This window comes from Vidua chalybeata, chromosome 2 (assembly GCF_026979565.1).
Source record: "Vidua chalybeata isolate OUT-0048 chromosome 2, bVidCha1 merged haplotype, whole genome shotgun sequence".
NCBI classification, from domain to species: domain Eukaryota; kingdom Metazoa; phylum Chordata; class Aves; order Passeriformes; family Viduidae; genus Vidua; species Vidua chalybeata.
The window spans coordinates 75206824-75227319 of NC_071531.1; the positions used below are offsets into that span (position 1 = coordinate 75206824).

General features: G+C 35.7%; 1 protein-coding gene across 2 annotated transcripts in view; it reads left to right on the forward strand.

Moving 5' to 3' along the window:
- The window catches only part of ACER3 (alkaline ceramidase 3), a 56304-nt gene that overhangs the window by 15103 nt on the left and 20705 nt on the right, over positions 1-20496 (forward strand). For both annotated transcript variants that reach the window (XR_008429357.1, XM_053935391.1), the window contains exons 2-6: positions 4127-4237; positions 11387-11439; positions 15572-15624; positions 17722-17803; positions 18939-18974. Coding sequence is in view for 1 of the 2 variants with exons in the window: in XM_053935391.1 (XP_053791366.1) it covers positions 4127-4237; positions 11387-11439; positions 15572-15624; positions 17722-17803; positions 18939-18974 (335 nt within the window). In the remaining variant the exon portion in view is untranslated. The remainder of the gene's footprint in view (positions 1-4126; positions 4238-11386; positions 11440-15571; positions 15625-17721; positions 17804-18938; positions 18975-20496) is intronic.

Genomic DNA, 20496 nt, shown 5'->3' on the forward strand with positions numbered 1-20496 from the left:
TCCTGTTTATTATTCCTTTATGACCATGTTCTTTTACAACTTATTTACAACTTTACTTTTTTTTTCTCTTTTGACTCTTCATCCAAATTTATTGTAGCACTTACTTTCTAGTGTGGAATTAACTACATATTTGGAAAAATGGGAATTTTATGAAAGGCACTTCAAATTTGTGTCCTTCCCAACTGTTTGCAATGTCTGTGCAACAGTAAGCTGTATATTGTATCTGTGTCTGCCTGTAGAAACTCTTTTCCCTTTTAAGTTATTTTTGTTTGTATTTGTAGTCAGTCTTTGTATGGATCTTTGTGTGTTGATGATAATACACATAATTTTTAGGGCTTGAAGATGACTGTGAATGTACATGCATTAGAAAAAGACTTTTCAGGTTTTGCTGCTGTATTTGTAGAACGGGAAACAGATGTGGTTTAACACTCATACTGTTCTTCCTACAGACAGAAGCTTGTTGAAAAGATGTTTTGCATAAATTTGATTTTGTTCTTGTACCTTATCGCATTCTCTCAATAAAGAAAACATTACTTTGAAACAATGATTTGCATTAAAACAGTCTTGAAAGACTTCTATGGAAATTTGTGCAGTCAGTCACATTGTCATAATTAGACCTTAATTTAGCCCTGTACCAAGTACCATGTGCAGTCTTTGTGGATGTGCTCTGGTTTAGTCCTCTGGTAGGCTGCTGCATCATGTAATCTGATTGTGGAGCTTCCTGAGCTCCACTCTGAAAGCAGGTTCATCACGCTGCTCATTTCTGTTGGGGAAGCACTTGTAAATATTTCCTCTCTAATGGGAAGCTTTCCTCTTTATTCTAGCCTGCATTTATTTGGGGTTAGTTTATACTATTTAGTCATTGTCAGTATTATCCTTCAGTTCAAACAGGTCCCTTTTGTCATTGGCTTTGACACACGATGTCTTTACAGAGCACAGTCTTGTTCTATCCAGCCGTTGCTTTGTTCAGTGAGCTGAGCAATTTTTGTCCCTTCTGAAATTATAGGCTCCCATTCATCACTCCCATCTGAGGGGAGCTTCTCTGCACCTGATGAGCTTTCTTTTTTCTTTTATCAACAACTAGAGAACAGTGTATTCCACTGTTGACTTGCATGAAGACATAACTATTTTCACTGCTTCTATTGGAAATAAATTTCAGGGGTTTGGTGCGTACAGTGATGGTTTTTGGTCAGTTACCATACAGTCTAAATTCACTTTTCTGCCTCTTCAAATAGATTAATTCTACATATGGAGTAAGGATTCATATTCATATTCATATTGAAAGGTGTGTTCATGGCTGTCATATTTAATCCTGTTCTTGTCATTTCAGTCTGTAAATTCATTCATTTCTCCCTCAGATAATGTGATTTGCTTTTCTTTTGATGGACATGTTGAAGATAAAATGTTGAGTAGCAGTCTTTGGTCACTAACAGAGTTAGGTCACTCCCTGGACCAGTATTCAAGGAATCCAGTAGTCAAATATAAGAATGCTGTACAGAGTTAAGCCCAGGTCTATCCATGTGCATTCGTCAACTTTCTGATGTACCCTATTTCTTACAGGCATAACCAATAATTTGGTCTTTAATTATTTTACATATCTTTTGCCTCATGCCTTAGTTGCAATTTCTCTATTCACTAGTTTTTCCATAGGAAAATGGGAATTCTGCTGCATTGTCTCTCACCTTTTAAAAAAAGGAAATTCAGTGAATAAAGATGAGAATTTTTTTTGACTTTTTGAACTGTTTTCCCATTTTCAGCTTCCATATTTATTCCCTTCAAAGCTTGTTTCACTTCCTTGTTTGTTAAATAACTTTAGAGTTGTGGGTCTGCATTTTGTCACCGTTTTTTTCTTTCTTGGTATTCTTTGCTAATCTCTGTGCATATCCCACTGCCATTTTTTGATGGAATTAGTGAAAATCCCTTTTAATGAATTTATGAGCTATTCTGTGTGAGGATAATCCTATAAAGACTAGACTTTTATGAAATATGCATTCCTGGGGACCTTGGGTTTGCAAGAGGCCTTGGAGTTTTGTTCTTAAAAAAAGTAATTTTGCTAGCAGCATGCCAGAGGACTTTATTGTTCCCCTGCCCCCATTTCCTCTTCTAAAAAAAATGTACACTACTTTCAATAAGTATGTTTGCAGATAGGCTTGCCTAATCCATGCTGCAAATGTTCTGAATAATATGGGCCAAAAAGTGCAGAGAAGGAGTGGCAGGAATGTACAGCTAGATTAGGTCTATGGTATTTCCTCTCTCAGCAAGATGTTCCCAGATTAAATGCTCATAAATTTTCAATAATTTAATGTAATTATAGCTTTACAGGAAGTGTTCAAACCTTCCCTTCCCTTTCCTACAGAAGAATCTGTTTTCTGCATTCTTACACGCATCTGAAGTTTGTTATCCTACTGCAACTCTCTTCCACAGTCATGTGCCTTCCCAATTGTGGATAAACATGATGGTATTTCTTTTGTTTGGCATTTTCATATTTGAATTTTTGCCAGGCTTTTGACAGTTTCATAATCAAGTGACCTTGAACAGTGACATTTATATAATGTCTACTGACTTCTCTTAAAAATGGGCATAGTTGAACACTGCTTTAGAAAGCAGAAGTTTTGCAATCCAGACTATGTAACCTTTATTCTACTTTTCAAGGCTCAATGACATGTTTGCATGGTTTACAGGACGACATGGCAATGGTCAGTGTGTCACACAACAGCGTTTTTGAGTGAATTTCTTCCAAACGTGGTCTCTGTTGAAAGTGAATCACTACCCATTGCAACACTGTGGGAATGTGGTAAAAGAGTAATGATTCCACCAAGAATTTAAACACAAAAAAGGCCTTTTATATTGGTATAAGCTTGTATATCCTTACAGAAGGTTTTTTGTTTTCAGCTGGGCTTCTTTTACATGGAGAAACTTACTTCAGAGCTGACTAGAAGAGTGAGATCTCTGGCACATTTGATTTGACTTGTTAAAACTTGGTGAAATTCATGGTTGGCCAGGATATGATGTTAAATCAGTAAGGAAGTGATTTAAAGAAGTTCTGATAAAAATCAGATGAGATTTTTAACTGGTTGAGAAGGCTGTTTCAAAGTGAGATTTGTATGTACTTTGTGAGAATATAGAAGAGCTACCTTGTTCAAGGGAACTAGGTACACTTCTGCTACATGTGTTCTGAAATAACCTTTTTTCCATTTGAATTTTCTTTAAAACTGTGAAGTATGGATTTTTGTTTTTAGAGGTGCTGCAATACCTTCGGGTTATATGAATATATTTTGGTATGTTTTGCTTTTCTTTTGGATGGAGCTTGGCAAGTAGGACTCCTGAAAAATAGCTGATTGAATTAGGTGTGTGATTCAAAAAGGACCTGTTCACTCTTGTTCCTTGTTCTAGAATGTGAAATGCTTTTGGGATTTTCTGCTGAATAAAAAAATACAGAAAAAGGGTTTTTTTGGTGTCTTAATAGCCTCATAAATTGTATATTTCATTGGGATATTTGCAAATTAGATTTCAGTTTTATATATATTTAACTGATGGTGTGTGAAAATGTGCAGTTTATTTTGTATAAGCCTTTTTTTAACAGATTTGCTCATTTCCCCAAATTGTATGGCATTTAATTCCCATAACATAACCTCTATTCTCAAAATTATAATTTGTGGTTAAGTGAAAAAGCTGAATCTGCATCCCTTCTGTTGAGAGATGCACCATTTCCTTTTGTTTCACTTAAACTTTGCAGGATTTCATTGCACTTTTGCTTAGGTCAGCACAGTTGGGAAAAGAAAAGCCAAATCTAAATCAGTGTACAAGAGCTGGGCTCTTGGCTTGTATTGCTTTCTCTGGTCTCTGCAGCACATGTCATTTCTTTGCATTGGGTAGAATGTAGGATAGAGTCCTAGAAAGGTTTGGGTTGGAAGGGACCTTCAAGAACATCTAGTTCCAAGCCCCTTGCTGGAGGCAGGGACACGTTCTGCTGGACCAGGGATGGAGAGCAGTGGTGTTTTGCTGAGTCACTTTCTGGATGAAAACTGTTTAACCTGTCTCTAATGAATGAATATAATTTTGTTAGATTTAGTTAAAATGCATAGTACCCAATTCTAAATCTCTGCTTTGTGTTTCTGTCCTACAGGGAACACAGTGAGTAACCTGATTTTCATTCTACCTCCAATCTATGGTGCGATTCAGACCTATAAAGATGGCCTTGAAAAACGGTATTTAGCTGCATATTTGTGTCTTACAGGTATGTGTAAAACTTAATTTGCTCTTTCATTACAAAGAGAGCTCAGCTATACAATGGAAAATATGTCTAGATATTAATAAATCCAGTAGTTAAATCCAAATACTATGTGTGTGAAAAGTAGACCTCAATTTGCTACACTTGTTAATGTTTACAGAAAATTTCTATCTGTTGGAGGAACATGAAATTAGAATTCACTAAATAATTTGATCAGATTTTAAAGTGATCCTTTTCTGGCTTTGGGTCCTGCTCAGTGCATCTTAGCTTGCTCTGTACTTTTCTGATGATTACAGAAAGAGTCTTGTGTATTCTACTTGTAAACAGTTTCACACTATATTAATATTTTTATGACATTTGTATGGGAGAGTAATATAAGAAGTTGCCAAGATGTAGAGGGAACTGGAAAGGCATTCTTTCATAACTTCAAATTTGTTTCCAGTTCCTCTTTGGCATATATCACCTAGCCATCATGTCTGGGAAGTTTTGCAAGAATGGAAGAACAACATGATATTCATGTTTCAAAAGGCAACTCAAGGGAAGTCTGTCCATTCTAAAATAACATAATTCAGAAAAGAACCAACTTCCTTTTAAATGTTAATTGTGTGACTAGAAGTCTTGTTCTTTATGAGAAAAGATGTTTGAAGATGGTTCAGATGCGGCAGTTGGGTCTCAAAACTAGATTTCAGAGAATTTCTGTGTTTCACAGGATTTCTGTATTTGCTATAGCTCCTGTCTTTATGGAGATTTTTCCCAGTCTTTGGAGTGGTAAGGGATTGATAAATGTGACTTTTAAGATTGGCATGTTATGCATTTAGGCGGATGTTGTTGAAAAACAAATATCCACATGCTAAATGTATCCTAGATACCAGTTAAGCTGTAACATACACAAGGTGCAAATGGACAAGTTTTCAGTTATATCAGCTTTGCTGATCTATTTGAAAGATAGGCAGCAACAATGCACGGCTTTGCATATTGTCTGAGCACTTTCTAATAAGCCATTTATAGGCTTTCTATGGTTTCACGTAATTACTAATTTTTGTCTCAGTATGAAACAGAGAGAATTGTTAAATGTCGGGGTTTACTTTTAAAAAGATATTTACACATCATTAAGAAATGATGTGTAAATGTTTGCTGAAGTTGACTTTGGGTGTTCTTGAATCAGTGTCCCATACTGCAATTCTTTTAAACTATGAAAAGGAACCCCTTAAATTAAAACTCAGTTTGAAACTGTCTTCACCATGATTTGTGGCTACCTCTGTCAGTGGCAGTTTATGATGGACAGAATGTGCGGTCACTATCTGACAAGAATGCCAGGCTGTCACACCAGATGGGCATTTCTCATATCCCATTTAATGTTTAAAATATTAAAAAAACAAGAACACACAAACCAAACAATAACCAAAAACCACCAAAAAAACAAAAAAACAAAAAAAACAAAACATACCCACTGTCTTTGATCACAGTAAATACCTTGGATTTCAGTTTTTCCTCTCTGGTGTTGCTGAAGGGGAGCTCAGCCTGTATTTAGACAGCAGTGCTGGAAGGCAGTCCTGAGTTCCATCTAGGCTCATCTGCGACTGAGTTGGCTTTGATTCCTGTGTCAAGTGATAGATGGCTTGATTTTTATCTCATATGCTGGAACCTAATATTAAAGGTCTCTCCCAAAAGTGTTTCCCTTCTGCTTTGTGTCTGCTTCAATATTTGTAACCCTGTTTTACAGCAGTTGAAAGATGTAAAGAAATGTAGAAGACTTTATAGTTTGCAGTGAAAAACAGGAATAAGATTTGGAATTTGGAATCACAAACCACTTAACATTTGCTCTACTACAGGATAAAAGTAGTGAATGAGAACATAAAAAGAATCTTAAATATGGTTGAAATATGTCCGGAACATTGCCATTCTCTCTGTGCATGTGGCTGAACAAGAGGCATACTGAAGTGGAGATAGAATAAGTGTACAGAAAATTATTTTTGTAAGAAGTACCAGACAGAATTCTTTCCATCATATGAATTTTGTTTATTAATAGGTTTCAATCCATTTATTTAATTTGTAGCAAATAAATGTAAACTTAACCTGTGAAAAGACAGTGAATTTAACAAACTTGTGATTTCACTTGAGGCAGCATGCTTCATTAAATTTCATGCAGCAGAGCTTCTAAGTGAGGGTTGTTTTGTCAAAGTAGAAATTCTTTAACTGTTCTGCTGTGAAGATGGGGGTGGAAGGGAGGGTACTTTAGTTCGGTTTTAACAATTTTGAATAGTTACTGAGATTTTACAAGATACTAAAAGACAGCTGTCAAAGCCAACGTTAAAATTAAATCTGTTAGCATTTGAGAACATGAGGTGTTGTTTCTAGACATTATTTTGATCCAAATCAGCTGCTTCTTTTGCATGCTTCCAGACATTTAGCTGATTATCAGTTTCTTTGTGTTTTACCACGCCGTGTTCAGTGCTTGCCTTTTATACCCACAATCTCTTTGGTTGACATTTATTTCGTTTTTGAAGTACATGCATTTTCCATTATGGAAGCTCTGTTTCACGTACATGGTAAGATCATGGCAGCACAACAAGGGGTATTTCGAAATAATTGTTCAAATAAATTTCTTGTTCATACTGGTGCCAATACTGAGTTACATTTTTCAACAAGGCCTTTGCGATAAAGCACACTGTTCTCATTCCTTTTTTCTGCTGCCTTTCAGCATAAAGTGCATGCTCTCAATTAACTCAATAGGAACTGGATATGATTTTTAAGCTCTGGAGAACCATTTAACCAACATAGAAATGATGAAGAATAATTTTAAGCCAATCTTAATCTTAGTATGTTGCATCACCTGAAGTAGGTGGAACAAATCATCAGACCATTACTACCTCAAGGAATAAGCAGTTGGTTTTGAGTAGTTCCTTATGATTCTGGAGTGTTGTATCAGGTTCTACACATGCCAGTTCCTCATACATCTTGGGGAACTGTAATTCTGAAGTGGTTCATATTCTGGAAGGGTCTTGATTTTTTTAAAAATATATATTTTTTTAAAAAATATATTTTTTAAAATAGTGTGTGTATATATATATACATATATATATATATAAAGAAGTGTAACTTCTGGACCTGAGGAAATAAGAAAACATTCAATTAAGTAATGTTTGTTAGATACTTCACTTGAAATTTGGAAGGATTGTTCTGATTTGTATTTCTTTGGCCTGTTTAATAAGGGCTCAGTCATTCAAGCAGTGCCAAAGTGGAGGAAAGATAAAAGATGTAAAAATTTTTCTGTATTAGGCATAGCCATAGGAGCTCTTTAGCAACTTACTAAATCTAATTTCCAGTGAAACTCTGTGTCTGTGAAAAGAACCTCTTCAGTCAGAGTTAATTCCCTTCCTCTTACCTAACACCTGTAGAGAAGCTCCCAGGGCTGTGTTAGTGGTGGTAAATCAGCTGTGGTTGGGAACATTCCCGAGTGCTGAAGCCAAGCAGTGTGGAACAGCCTGTGTCTGTTCCTCTTAGCCTCCAAAACAAGGTGACCGCATACAGATTCCCTGCTGAGCATGGGCCCCAGACTCTGCCAGCTGCTGGGCTGTGCCTGGAAGCTGCTTGGGGAAAGTGTTCATTGGAACAGGCCAGATTCATACCACAGACTGTTCCAAGAACTCACTAGTGCAGACACTTGTACCGCAGTGTCTGGGAATAGTACCAGCCAGGCTGGAGGTTAATTGTAGAGCTGTACCTCTGGAGTAACCAGTGTCTCTCCTGTTTCTTAAGCTGTGGTGGGAAACCATTACAACACAAAATAATCCATTAAAAATAGTTAATTTAATTCTTCTTCTTTTTAATCTTGTTTCATTCTTTAACTTTTAATGACACAGTGTGTTGTTGGTTATCTTTAATTAAGTTCTAGCATTGTAAAAAAAATAGAATGGAATTCAGCTCCAAATTTAAACACCTAAACATATGTGTCTAGCTGTGCAGAGGGTTCTGTCTGCCAGTGCAGTCAATAAAGCCAGGAGAATAATTTGACTTTTTCTAAAATACCCATTTGGCCAGCTGCATTGCTCTTAATAATGGCATTCTCTTAGTGGAAGCTTTGACACCTAGTTCATGTGTAGATACCTAAATAATGGTGTTTATATCTGGAGCATCCTTCCTTCAGAATATTTTCAAACAGTGTCTATATAGTTACCATTTCTGTGAAATCCTAATAAACTGTTTTTTCTGTAAAGAATTTAGGCTCATAACAAGAATTTTGAGTGCTGATGGAATAGTTACATCAAACTAAATTATCATTGCTTATATGATGCTTCTGATGCTTCCTAAAACTATTGAAAAAATCCCTCTAGAATTCAAATCTTGGAGGTTTATAGGGTTCATATGTAGAGCTGGATCTGTTGTATAATATTCAATTATTTCTAGCCATAGGTATTGCCCATAAGTTTTTTGACAGTATGTGTATGAAGTTAAGTTTGTAGATGCATTGTTTTTACATCACTATTTTATCCACTGGCAGTAACCACACAGGGTGTTTGCTGCAGGGCAGAAAAAGACCCTGTTAGTCTACATAGAGCAGCAGCCCTGACTTTGCATTTCTAGTCTTCTGAAGTGCCATTTTGATCTCATAATATTGTGATTTAATGTGTATTCTGTGCTTAGTACATAATTTATATACATCCCACATAACTTGGGAGGTTCACTGATGTAAAAATGCCAAGTGACTTGTAGTATTTATGAAAAGTGAGTAACAGTAGTTAGAGAGGAAATGGAACTTACTGCTTCAGATGGTGTTAAAGCTTCCCAACCAATATGCAGCTTTTAGTCAGTTAAGCTCCTTTGCAAAAGGAAACACCTAAAATATGAAAATTGCTTATAAGGTAAGGAGCAAATTTATTGTTCAGTGTGTCAGTGGCTGTATGGGAGAGTTGCTTGAAAACTTGTGTCATTGCAGTGATTGTGATCGCTCATATTTTGAAAAGTACCAAGCTGGCAGAAGGTCTCATTGCAGATGGTTTTTGTGAAGTAAATATTTTTTAAAAATGTCTTGAGCCTGGAACCATAAGATTTATCCCTGTAAGCCTTTCTTCTTCCAGATACCTATTTCATATAGATACTATGAATAAAACATTGTTCTACAATGCATAGTAAAATTTCATAATCAGAGAAACTCCTGGAGTGATTATTGCGCAGGAGAAAGAGGGATTCTATCAATTTTAACTGTAGAAATTAACTATAGTCATGGAATTAATGACTTGAAAAACTAATATATGCAGCATTCTAGATTTTTTCAAAGACTGAAGAAGAATTAGTTTAGAAATAATTGCTTCTTACTGTATAGGAGGAAGGAAAGAAGCTCAGTTGCTGATTGTTGAGATTTATTAACCCAAATAACATTAACAAAAACAAACAAGAAAACCCCAACCACATATTTAGTTAATTTAAATTCTGTTGAAATTTCTTATGCAGTGATTTTGCTCATACTTGAAAATTACATTTGTTACAAATTGTAAGAGTTTGTATTCTGTGACAGGATAATGGATGGCACTATTTTAATGATTATCTTAATGGGTTTTTTCCTCCAGAATGAACAGTTGTTGTCATATATTCTGTATACATAGAAAAATGGCTATGAGAATTTCTCATTAGAATCTCAATGAAGGTGAAAGCAATTGTGGATTGCTGTTTGGAAATTTTTTTCAGAAGCAAACTAATGTGATCAAAGTTTACAGAAGTGCATGTGGTTGTTTATTTTCTGGTAGGAACTCTGCTTAATTTTCCCAGAGAAATAATGACATTGAAGTGTGTGGTAATACATTTTGAAATGATTCTGTATTACAGTTTTGTATTTCAGTAAAGCTACATGCTTAGGTATTTAATTTCCTTGAGTAAGTGTAATAATCACAGTTCTACTTAATAACATCTAAGGAAGCATCTCCAGACATGTCTCTTGACTGTCTTGGCAATCCTTTACAGAGTGCACAGAGATAGAATTGTTTTTTATGCATCAGTGAAACTTGACTGGTGTGTGTAGACAAGGTGATACTCTAGCCACAAAATATGGCAGCACTACTTGGTGATCAAGGCTCGAGTGCAAAATACTTGGCTTTCTCTGAAACTACAGTCTGAAGTAAAACATAATTTCTTGAAGGAAGACAAGACATTACATTACTGTACTTGTTTTTGCAGTATAAAACTGAGCTAGTGCTTGATGTGAGTGTTTTACTGATAATATTTCAAAGTAATGAATGATGCATTAAATACTTTACCAGCTTTGCTCTAAACAGAGAAATCTAACTTCCAAGAAGCATTATTCATGCCTAACTGAAAAAACTGTATAGGCAAAGCATATGTCTCAAAGTAATTTCTGAAGTAAATTTGAAATGTGTGAAGAAAGTATTTCAAATAAATAGAAATAATTTCTTAGAAGCTCATCTTTCTATAGAGAAGGCCCAGAAATGGTGATCTCATTTCGCAAAACAAATCCATCCTATGTGGGGTTGGTTTGTTTACCTTGAATTTCTAGTTCTGAATTCTAGTAGCGAATTCACTTCTGCTTTTGAATCACAGAATTGACTTGAGTTGGAATCACAGAATTGACTTGAGAATCATTGAGTCTAGCTCTTTAATGACTAGCCTCTGTGGGTGTCAAACCCCAAATACTGGTGTTATTAGTGCTGTGTTTTATGGAGACAACAAAAAGCTTTTGGTAAAATACATGTTTTAAAACTGGAGTGTAAACAGAAATATTGAGAGGCTTTCAGGAGTACTAGTTATTGAATGATGCTTTGCCTTATAGAAGGGTTGGAACAGAGAAATCTTAATTCACTTAAAATTAAAAAAGGAAAAAGATAAATTGATATATAATATTCCATTTATTCTGGTTCTCTCTGCTCGTCTCCTCTTTGAGGTTATGCCCAATTCATAGGACACCGTATTAAGAGGAGTTAAAGAGGACACTTACACCCAAAGCCCCATAAATTCAGAGATTTCATTGGTGACTATATATAAAGTAGAAGGCTGTGGGAAAATGGGGGTTTGTCCCTGCTGTAGAATGCTGGTGTTCTAATTTATTTCTCACTGTTAAGCATGCATTTCATAAATTTAAGTTAATGTACCTGAAAATTTTACATAGATACCATTATGCTGATGATAGTTTTGATTTGTTTTCAGCTGTGGGATTGGGATCTTGGTGCTTCCACATGACCCTGAAGTATGAAATGCAGGTGAGTACTGATAAGTAGCTGTGAATCATTTTCTGTGTGTATCTTGCTGTACAGTCATTTTTCCATTTCTTGGCTCGATGAAACTTGTATAAAATGAGTTAATCTACCTTAAGTATCATTGTGCATGACTCCTGCTCTCAACAAGGCAGTAATGCAGGTCTTGTTTCAGTAGGTATTATCCACTGATTATATACAGAAATATATACTTGTGTCTAAAATAAGAGCTATCATCAATTGCTTGTGGTGGTAGAGGACACTTTATCCTTTTGGGAAATCATGTTATCTTTTTACACGAGATGTTATTTTAAAATTCTCACAGCTTTGGCATAATAGCAAGCAGTATAAAGTATAGTTATTACTATTTATTGTAACTTTTCTCACCTTTATGTTTCTGTTTATCTAGATGTACCTGTAGCATTAATTCTGAAATCAGTATCTTCTGAGTAGTGGTAATTGAGTCATTTTCTCTCTATTTTCAAGTAGACAGCATTCTGTAACAAATCACAGGACATAGGGATTGTCCTGGTATTTCCTGTTTTCTAAAGGGACACAGGAAGTCTTGTCTTGTTGTCCTCTTTTAGCTCTGTAAAGAGTAAGGAAATGCATCTTTGAATTAAAGTCAGGGTGAAGTGGGATGTTGTTCAGGTTTAAGAAACCTACATTTAGAAGTCTGTGCTGGAAGTCTGTGTTCCCACCACTGTCAATGGAAATACAGTTTAATCAGTGGAGTGGAGAGAGGCTGAGCTGAATCATTCTCTAGACTCCACTGGCAATCTTTGCACAAAAAAATATTCATTTGTCTAAACAGAGATGTTTAGTGTTATATTAGACCCTGTGAGTGTTCTCTCAAACCTTCAGTTTCCATCCCACAGAGGTGCAGGTTTCTTAGACTCCCTTCACATGTGCCAGTCTTGGATGGGTGTATTGGGAGTGACAGAGCATCTCAGGTGGCATTAGACAACTATGCTGTGGCAGCTGAATTGAGTCTTGCATTTCTGCTGATCACAGTGGGACCTACATATTGCTGATTGTTTGATGTTTGCTCCATAATGCTCTGTTTTGTATATCTGGCATGTGGTGGAGACTGTCAGCTTCCACAAAGCATACTGTTGGCACCATGCAAGAATATTTGGTGCTTTTCTTGGCATGAAAAAAGTGGTTTGTAGAACCATTTCACCACTCTCTCCCAAATTAGGGTGCCATTTTCCTGTATTTGGTGGTGAAACTGCCTTGAATTTCCACCTTTTTCGTATTACTTCCCTCAGCTGCTTGTTCCTATCATGGCCAGTATTTCAAATTCTCTTTCTCACACTGTTGCAGAGGTGAGCAAGGGCACCCTGAAATCACAATTATTAAAATGATCCAGACTTAAAACCTTTTATGAAGGGGGAGATTGTGTGTTTTTGTTTGTTTTGTTTCGGGTGGGGTTTTTTTGGGGTGTTTTTGGTTTTGGTTTGAGTTATTTTTCAGTTGTTGTTGGAGGTTTTGTGTGTGTGTACAGAAGCTTTATTTTAATCCAAGTCACTTTGCTGCTACTTGCCCAATAGTTCTGGTGTTGCATCAGAACAACTAATGGGCCTATGAACTGTGGTAAATAAAGTGGGGCAGAAGCAGATGAGAGGGAGGCAGGAATGTCTTGCATCATCTTGTCAACTGATGTAAAAGGCTTCATGTGAGGCAGAGAAAGTACATTTATTTTGGCAGCCAAGTGAAATCCACAAGTGGGCCATAATTATTCCAGTTGTTTGCTTACTGATCACCATGGAGGAAGCAGTTCAACCAGTAAATAAACTTTCCTCATTCACTTTATCTCTTGTTAGGGTTAAAAATCAGCATAGCTATTAAAGGAGACTTTTTTTTACATTTGTTTTGTACTCTTAATACTGTAAATGATCGATTCAATTTGCTGAATTAAAATAAATGTGAACACTTCTGTTATTGAAATCAGGTGTTTAGAATACTTCTGAGCAGTTCTCCCCTTTCCTGTTATTTTTATGGGAATTTGCTTGATTGGATTCTTGAGGAACACACAAAATGCTTATTTAGCCAGTGAAATCAGCTCCCTCAGTTCCCTTCTTTCCATAGTTCTTCATTGTCCAGGCATGCCTTTGACAGTACTCCTAGAAGCATTAATTCCTTTGGATACAGAAGTCATTGTCTTCTGCATGCAAATTCTAGTTAAGATCTTTTGAGAGGCTCTTTGTTGCTAATGTCCCTGAGATACTGCCAGCATATGAACTTGAGTGTAAGCACCTGTCCAAATTTGAAAGATTTTCCTGTATTTTATTTCTTGTTCTTCCCCCACCTTTTTCTTTAATGAGGTGTTAAATGACTCACACTCTTGAACAGCCACATGAATTAATCCTGTAGTTAATTCCTATCAGACTTGGAAAAGTACATCTCTGAATTTGTAAAATATATTACTATAAAGCTGAATTCAGCTATTGCTTCTATTTTGTCCCCTCTAAGGCATCACAACAATGCCACCGAACATGCCTGCTAGCTTCAGCTGCTACCAAAGTTCCTGATACTGTCTTTGTGCTGCTTGTTGTGGTACCTGACCATGTAATGCACAGGTCCTGGGATTTAAACCCTGCTCTGCAAGGTTGGTTGTGTGCTGACTCAGCACCTGGATTTGGCTCCCTGTAAGTCAGACCAGCCTGACCTCCCACTGGAGAGAAGCAGTGGCAGTCTGGGGGAAGAAGCAACATCTGCCCTATCTATCAGTGGTAGCTGGGCAGAGAACTGTTTAGCACTCTTGTGAAACAGTTCCTGAGCTTTATATGACGAAAATCACAACAAGCTAATACTTCACACTCAAGATAATACATCTTTCTCCTTCTGTAAAGAATTAGATCCACTTTTTTTTTTTTTCCCCACAATAGGAAATTCCAAAGCTAAAATGAAGTTTTTGACTGTGCAGTTAGAAAATTATCCCAAACCAGGCAGAATCAGGCTGGCTTTATAAAAGAGTTTGGGCAAGCTGCTTACTGCTCTTAACAAGTCTTGTTGCTCAGAATAACATGGTTATGAACTTGTTAAGTACCCTGTAGCAGTAGTAGGAAAGCAATTTATTTACAAGCACAGCCACCAAGAACTTTGAGTGATGATGGAAAAAGGTCAAAATCTTTTTTTGCATCTAGTTCTTGTTTTTCTTAGAAGTCAAGCTCTAAAAGTTCTAAAAGCCCTAACTATTAATGTTTGCTTAACATATTAGAAATCAGAGGCTGTGGATCTTCATTGATCCATTTGTATCCTTTTTCATTTCCATTATTTTCAGTCTTTCTTAGGAGGAGGTAAGTTTAACTGTATATTTATAATCAGAAATTCATGAAAATTCTTTTGTGAGAAGTTTTACAAGAAAATGATGCTATAATTCTTTTTCTTTCTAATGATAAATGGCAATTTTGAGTTTATCTGCTATTAAGAAATCAACTCTCTTGTGATTACCATTTTAATTCCACTCATTAAGGTGGCAAGTTCCTGGAGAAATAACTGTTTTAGCTGTAACACACCAGTCCTCTCCCAAAGTATAAAAATTATTTAAGATAAAAAAACATTATATGCTGCCATAATTTCTGGGGGAAAACCCAACAAAACAGCCCACAAGATTCCCACATAAACCAACAAAAAAACTTGTCTCTGAATTAAGACAATGTAAGAAATTTCGAAAATTAGGAAGTAAACATGCGAGCATATTGCCCATCCTAATAAGCTAAAATTGTATTTTATGCTATGGAAAAATACAACATTTCAAGTTCTCTGTCAAGTCAGAAGATGCTACTGACTGTAAGGCCACATATGGGATGGTCTTCTTCAGCCTGGCTTTACAGAACTAATTCTTACAAATATTTTAAGAGGTGTGAGCAGCAAAAATGTCAAGATTCTTTGAAGGTGTGGGCGTTTATGAAGCATAATATTCAAAAGATTCTGAGTTACAAGCTTTTAATGCAGCAGCTTTGGTAGCTGAACAGGGTTTGACAGTACTACGTGTCAGAGTACAGTCAAGAAGATGGATATCCAAATGACTTAAAAACTCCTGTTTATTAAAACTTACCCTTTCCTTAATTAACTTAGACAAGCTTGTGAGTTAAAAGTAGCTTTCATGTTTTGATGTCTTTGCTTTTTATAGCTGTTGGATGAACTGCCAATGATATACAGTTGTTGTGTGTTTGTCTACTGCCTGTAAGTATTTGTTAATTTTTTCCTTGAATATTTATGAAATGTTAACTTTTGAAATGTAGAGTCTCTGAAGCCAAATTTAGCATATATAGAGAGAGAGCTTCTACGGCTTTCAGGGAGATCTGTTTTTGTACAGCATTATGATATTAGAGTACTAGGCTGGCTTTAGTCCTAGTTTTTGCTAATTTAGATATGTTTTACCAGTGTTTTTTTTAGTAAGGAAAAAAATCTACTCATTAAAGGCTTGGTGTAGTATACAATCAGGGCTCAGTGCTACTTGTATAAAAACAGCAGACATAATAAAATCAACTAACTTCAGTAATGCCTACAAAATTAGCAACGTTATAGTTTATTTGACTGGATTTCTATGATGTAGTCTGGCTCAAAATGAAAATTTCAGATTTCTGGCTAAACCTGCTTTTCACTCATCTGTAAAATTAAAGGGACAAGATTTTATGAGGAGTTGAATGCATATTTTGGGGAGAGTGTCTTGGAACATGCATGACAGCTTAATGCGAAGCCAGGATATGTTCTCCCGTTTAATTGTGGGAGCAATGTAACATTTGACAACTGTAAAGATACCCTAAGTTGGCTTTTTCTTGCCTGTTGCTGCAAGGCCTGAATTCAATATAATTTGTTCTGTCACTTGGCAAATCCAAATAATAGATCAACTTGTTGCAGACTAAAAGAGAAAAAAAAAGTATTTTTGCTTTTGAATATGTCAAATACTCAGCTGTTGAAAATTGTGATGTCTTGGTGAAGATTATGGTAGCTTGCAATGCAGATGGGATGCTTTAGGACTAAACCCCTATCTATGGAAATTGCCCTCAGTTTGTGACTCATACATTAGTGTGATTTGTACAAACTCAGGACCAGAATCATAATGCCTCTTTTAGTGCAAATATTTCCATTGTAGCTCCTTATCTCCTTGAAATTGCCTTTGCATTTGTCTGATATGAATGTGATTGGAAAACAGGATGAGAAGTGGCTATAAAAATCTATCTGAATTTTTTTTTAGTGCAGTGGTTACTTTATCTTCAAAAGCACTGAAGTCTGTTGCTGCATTTATAATTTCAGTAAGATTCTGTGCATGTATGTCTAGTAGCAATTAAAATGCTCAAAAAAATGAGCTAATGTGTAGTTTAGGAGGCCTTTAATAATTGTTTTGGTTTGCCCAGGACATTCCCTTATACATCATTCAGTTCTGCTGATTCTCAAACTGTGTAATTACTTCAGCAAGCCATTTTGCAATGTAGCACATTGTGCTGCCTTTAGACTTTTTGTTTCCCAGATGTGTTTTTATTTTATTTCCTTTTATCAATTCATGATGGTGTCTATTTCTCCAAGTTTATAAACAAAGGAGCTAGACAGATTTAATTTGGATTTATATAGACAGCTTCCTCCTGACAATAATGGGCTTCTCAAAATTCATTTTTGTTGGGGTTTATTAGACCTTTTTTCTGATGTAGATACAGTCTGGGTTGTGTGTGTATTTCCATCACAGCTGAGACTGAGGTGTAGTGTAGAGATTGTGAAGTTAATTTTAATTGTTTGTTTTACATACTGGGAACAGTCAGGTACTTTTACCTTCCACTTTTACCAGTACCCAATCTAGCAAATGTTCTGCACTGCAACTGTAGTGAAGCCATAAACAATCTACATTTTAACAAATCTGAGTTCAGTGTTTTGTAAGGCAGTCCTTTTCCGACACCGCTGCTTGCTCAGTAATGTTTTTGACAGCTGTGTTGCATTTTAAACTAATTTCTAATTTGCCACCCATTATCACCCTGTAAGCACCATCTGAAAACACTTCTGCTTCACAAACTCTTTTCTTAGAGTGGGTTACTTCTTGACATATGCTTGAGCTTATTGATGTCAGGGGTTTTTTGCCTTAGATTAAAAAAAAAACATTTATTGGCAAGAGCATGATTTTTCTTCTTAAAATAATGCATCTTTATTTAAGGAGTTAGAATTTCTTGGGGGGCCTAAGACTAATTTGGATCAATTTTCTGACAAATTTTTTAATATTATACCATGGAAATTGCATCCATGATATGGTACATGATGAATGTTATCTCTCTCCTTTATCCTCTCTTCCAGGTATGAATGTTTCAAGTACAAGAATACAGTCAATTATGCACTGCTTTTCTTGTTAATAACATACAGCGTCGTAGTCAGCATAGTAAGTAACTTTTCTAATATGGCATTTTCACCCTTAAGTTGGCAGTTTTTCTGACAGTGGAGAAATGTTGTAGAGGCAACACTAAATCTCTGTCACTTCCAGTCAAGAAAGACAAATTATTCTTTTGTTGGGAAAATTACGTTGCTGGCCAGAGAAACCTAAAACCTTTCTATCTAAACCACTGTATAGAATAAATAAGGAAGAAAAGCAATAATCCAGTTGCTAGAACAGGAATGTGAGAAAAACAGTTGCCATTGACTTGATATGAGACCTTGGATAAGCTGTGTTCCTCACCTTCTCTCACTTTAATTCATCTGTAGAAATAAGAATAATTCTGTCTGACTGCAAAAAAAAATGAACTGTTATATCCAGTCCAGAATGCAGACTGGTGTTCTAAAACAGGCAGAATAAGAGAAGAACTTAGTTGTTAGTTAAAATGCTTCTAATTTTTTTTTTTTGTGTCACAGCTAACTTGACTCCCTATGTCAACGGAGTATTCTTCCTTTATGAATAAATTCAGTTTCATGCTGTCAACCACAGATGGAATTTGCTATGTAATTTTTATTGATAATCATTTCTTTAAAAATTAAAGTATTATTGTAAGTTATCTTCAGCTGCCAAAATACTTGCCTCTTCTCTTCTATTTCTCCTGAAATTTTTTACACTTGTGGCACATTATGCCTGAGGTCTAGGGCCCTTCTCTCTTAAGAACATAAATTAGCTGTATTACAAATAGGAAGAACTACTAGCTTTTCGTAAAATGAATTGAAACATTAAATTATTGTCAAAAACAATAAAAGCAAATCAGAGTTGAGTATGTTTTCTTCTTGCAATGTGTATTGAGAACATCTGGTAACTTCAGCAGCTTAATTAGTTTTGTGTGTAGTCAACTCTACTAAATTAGAAGCCTTATGTTAGTTGTTAATATTTGATATTTGTGCTTCTTAGTTTAAAATAATTCCACAGTTAAAACCTCAGGTTCTGCCAGAGGAAACTTCAAATATTTGATCAATTCTAATGGTGCATGGATAGGTACTCATGGCTTGATTCTAACAGGAGACACCTTGGCAATATTTAGATTAATAATATTATGATGGTTCTGATGCAAATTATTTCTCCTTTTGAATCTTTCCAGGTTTACCTAGATTTGAAAGAGCCTGTATTCCATCAGGTAAATCTTGTTCTCTTGGAGCAACTAATTTTGGTTTTCAACTATGCTATTTTAGTGGAATACATTACGGTATTTTACTGCTAGAAGAAAGATGGAGGGGAAGCGCAATTTGCTATTTGCTTTTTCTTTGAGCAGTATTCCTGCCTGTCATGTCACCATCCTCTTACTTAGTGACCTGAAAAACTAGAATTCTTCAATGTGTGTTGTCTTTTAGCTTGTGACCTAATATTTCCCATGTTTTTCATCAGTGGCAAGTGTAATGAGGTGACCCTAAGGTGTGTGAGAGAGGAACAGTTAAATGAGTCTTTCTGCTGCTTTCCATTAGCAGCTGCTTTGAAACTATGACCTTACATCATAAGACGTCTTGATTGACTTAGCACCACATTCTTCTCTCTGCCTTTACACACTTGTTTATTGGGTTTTTTAACTACTCAGTTTTACTTTGTGGAAATTCAAGGTGAGTTGAAGCACAGAGTGCCTTCCGGGGTTATGTAGCAGACTGCTTTGTAGAGGCTTAATGGAATATTTGGTACAGGCTTCTTTTGTAGCAGTCCAGGAGTATTAATATGCATCCCCTGGCTGTGGAGATAGGACTTGCATTGCTTACCTCTTCACAGGAGGTTAGAAATTATGCTCATTTCTGTATGTCATGGCTAGTTTTCCCTCATTTATGATTTTTTTGATTAGGAATAACAGCTGAAAAATTGCCAAGCAAAAAGCACAGAGCTCTTTGCAGGACATAGCTTTAAAGTCTTAATTTTTAAATTGTTAGTGCCACTGCTTGTCAAAATGTGCCTGCTGCATCAGCAGTTGTAAAAATGATAACTGGCTCCTGTTGGTGGATTAGTGAAGTGCTGATCAAGAGAATAAATTTTCATCTGTTCCAAATAGTCTCCTCTAGAAACATGAATTGTTACCATACCTGTAGATAAAATAGAAAATTGCAGTGTGGGGTTTTTTGATTATATCAATTAAATCCTTTCCTTTTTTTCCCGATTTACATTTCCAGCCGAAAGATACTGCCTGGGATTAAAGTGACAATTTTTGGTGCTTTTAGTGAGCTGGTCATAATTGGTTTTGAATGAAGCGTCTTAGAGTAGTTTTGTTAACAACAGTGGCAAAATTTACTATTTATAATGAACCTTTATCTCTTTAATCAATTATTTGCCCAAGCTGCATTTATTGGAACAAATACATCACAGTTTCACTGTAGTCCAGTTTGATGCATTGACATAGGTGTTGCCCCATTTCACAAAAACTAAAACAATAGCTATTACAACATTTTGGGAAAGAGGGTAATAGAGAAAGTTTAAACTGTTGTCCCAGACCTTTAATTTTCTGCATCTGGTTTCTCTTAGGTTCAGAATATGATTTCCCTGTTATAATTCATACATGAGGAATCAATGTAGAAAATATTTAGATCCCATAAAAGTGTTGGACTTTTTACAACAATTCTTTGCAAATTGATTTTTATGGAGAACATACATTTATGGCCATATTCAAAATGTTCAAGTACTGTACT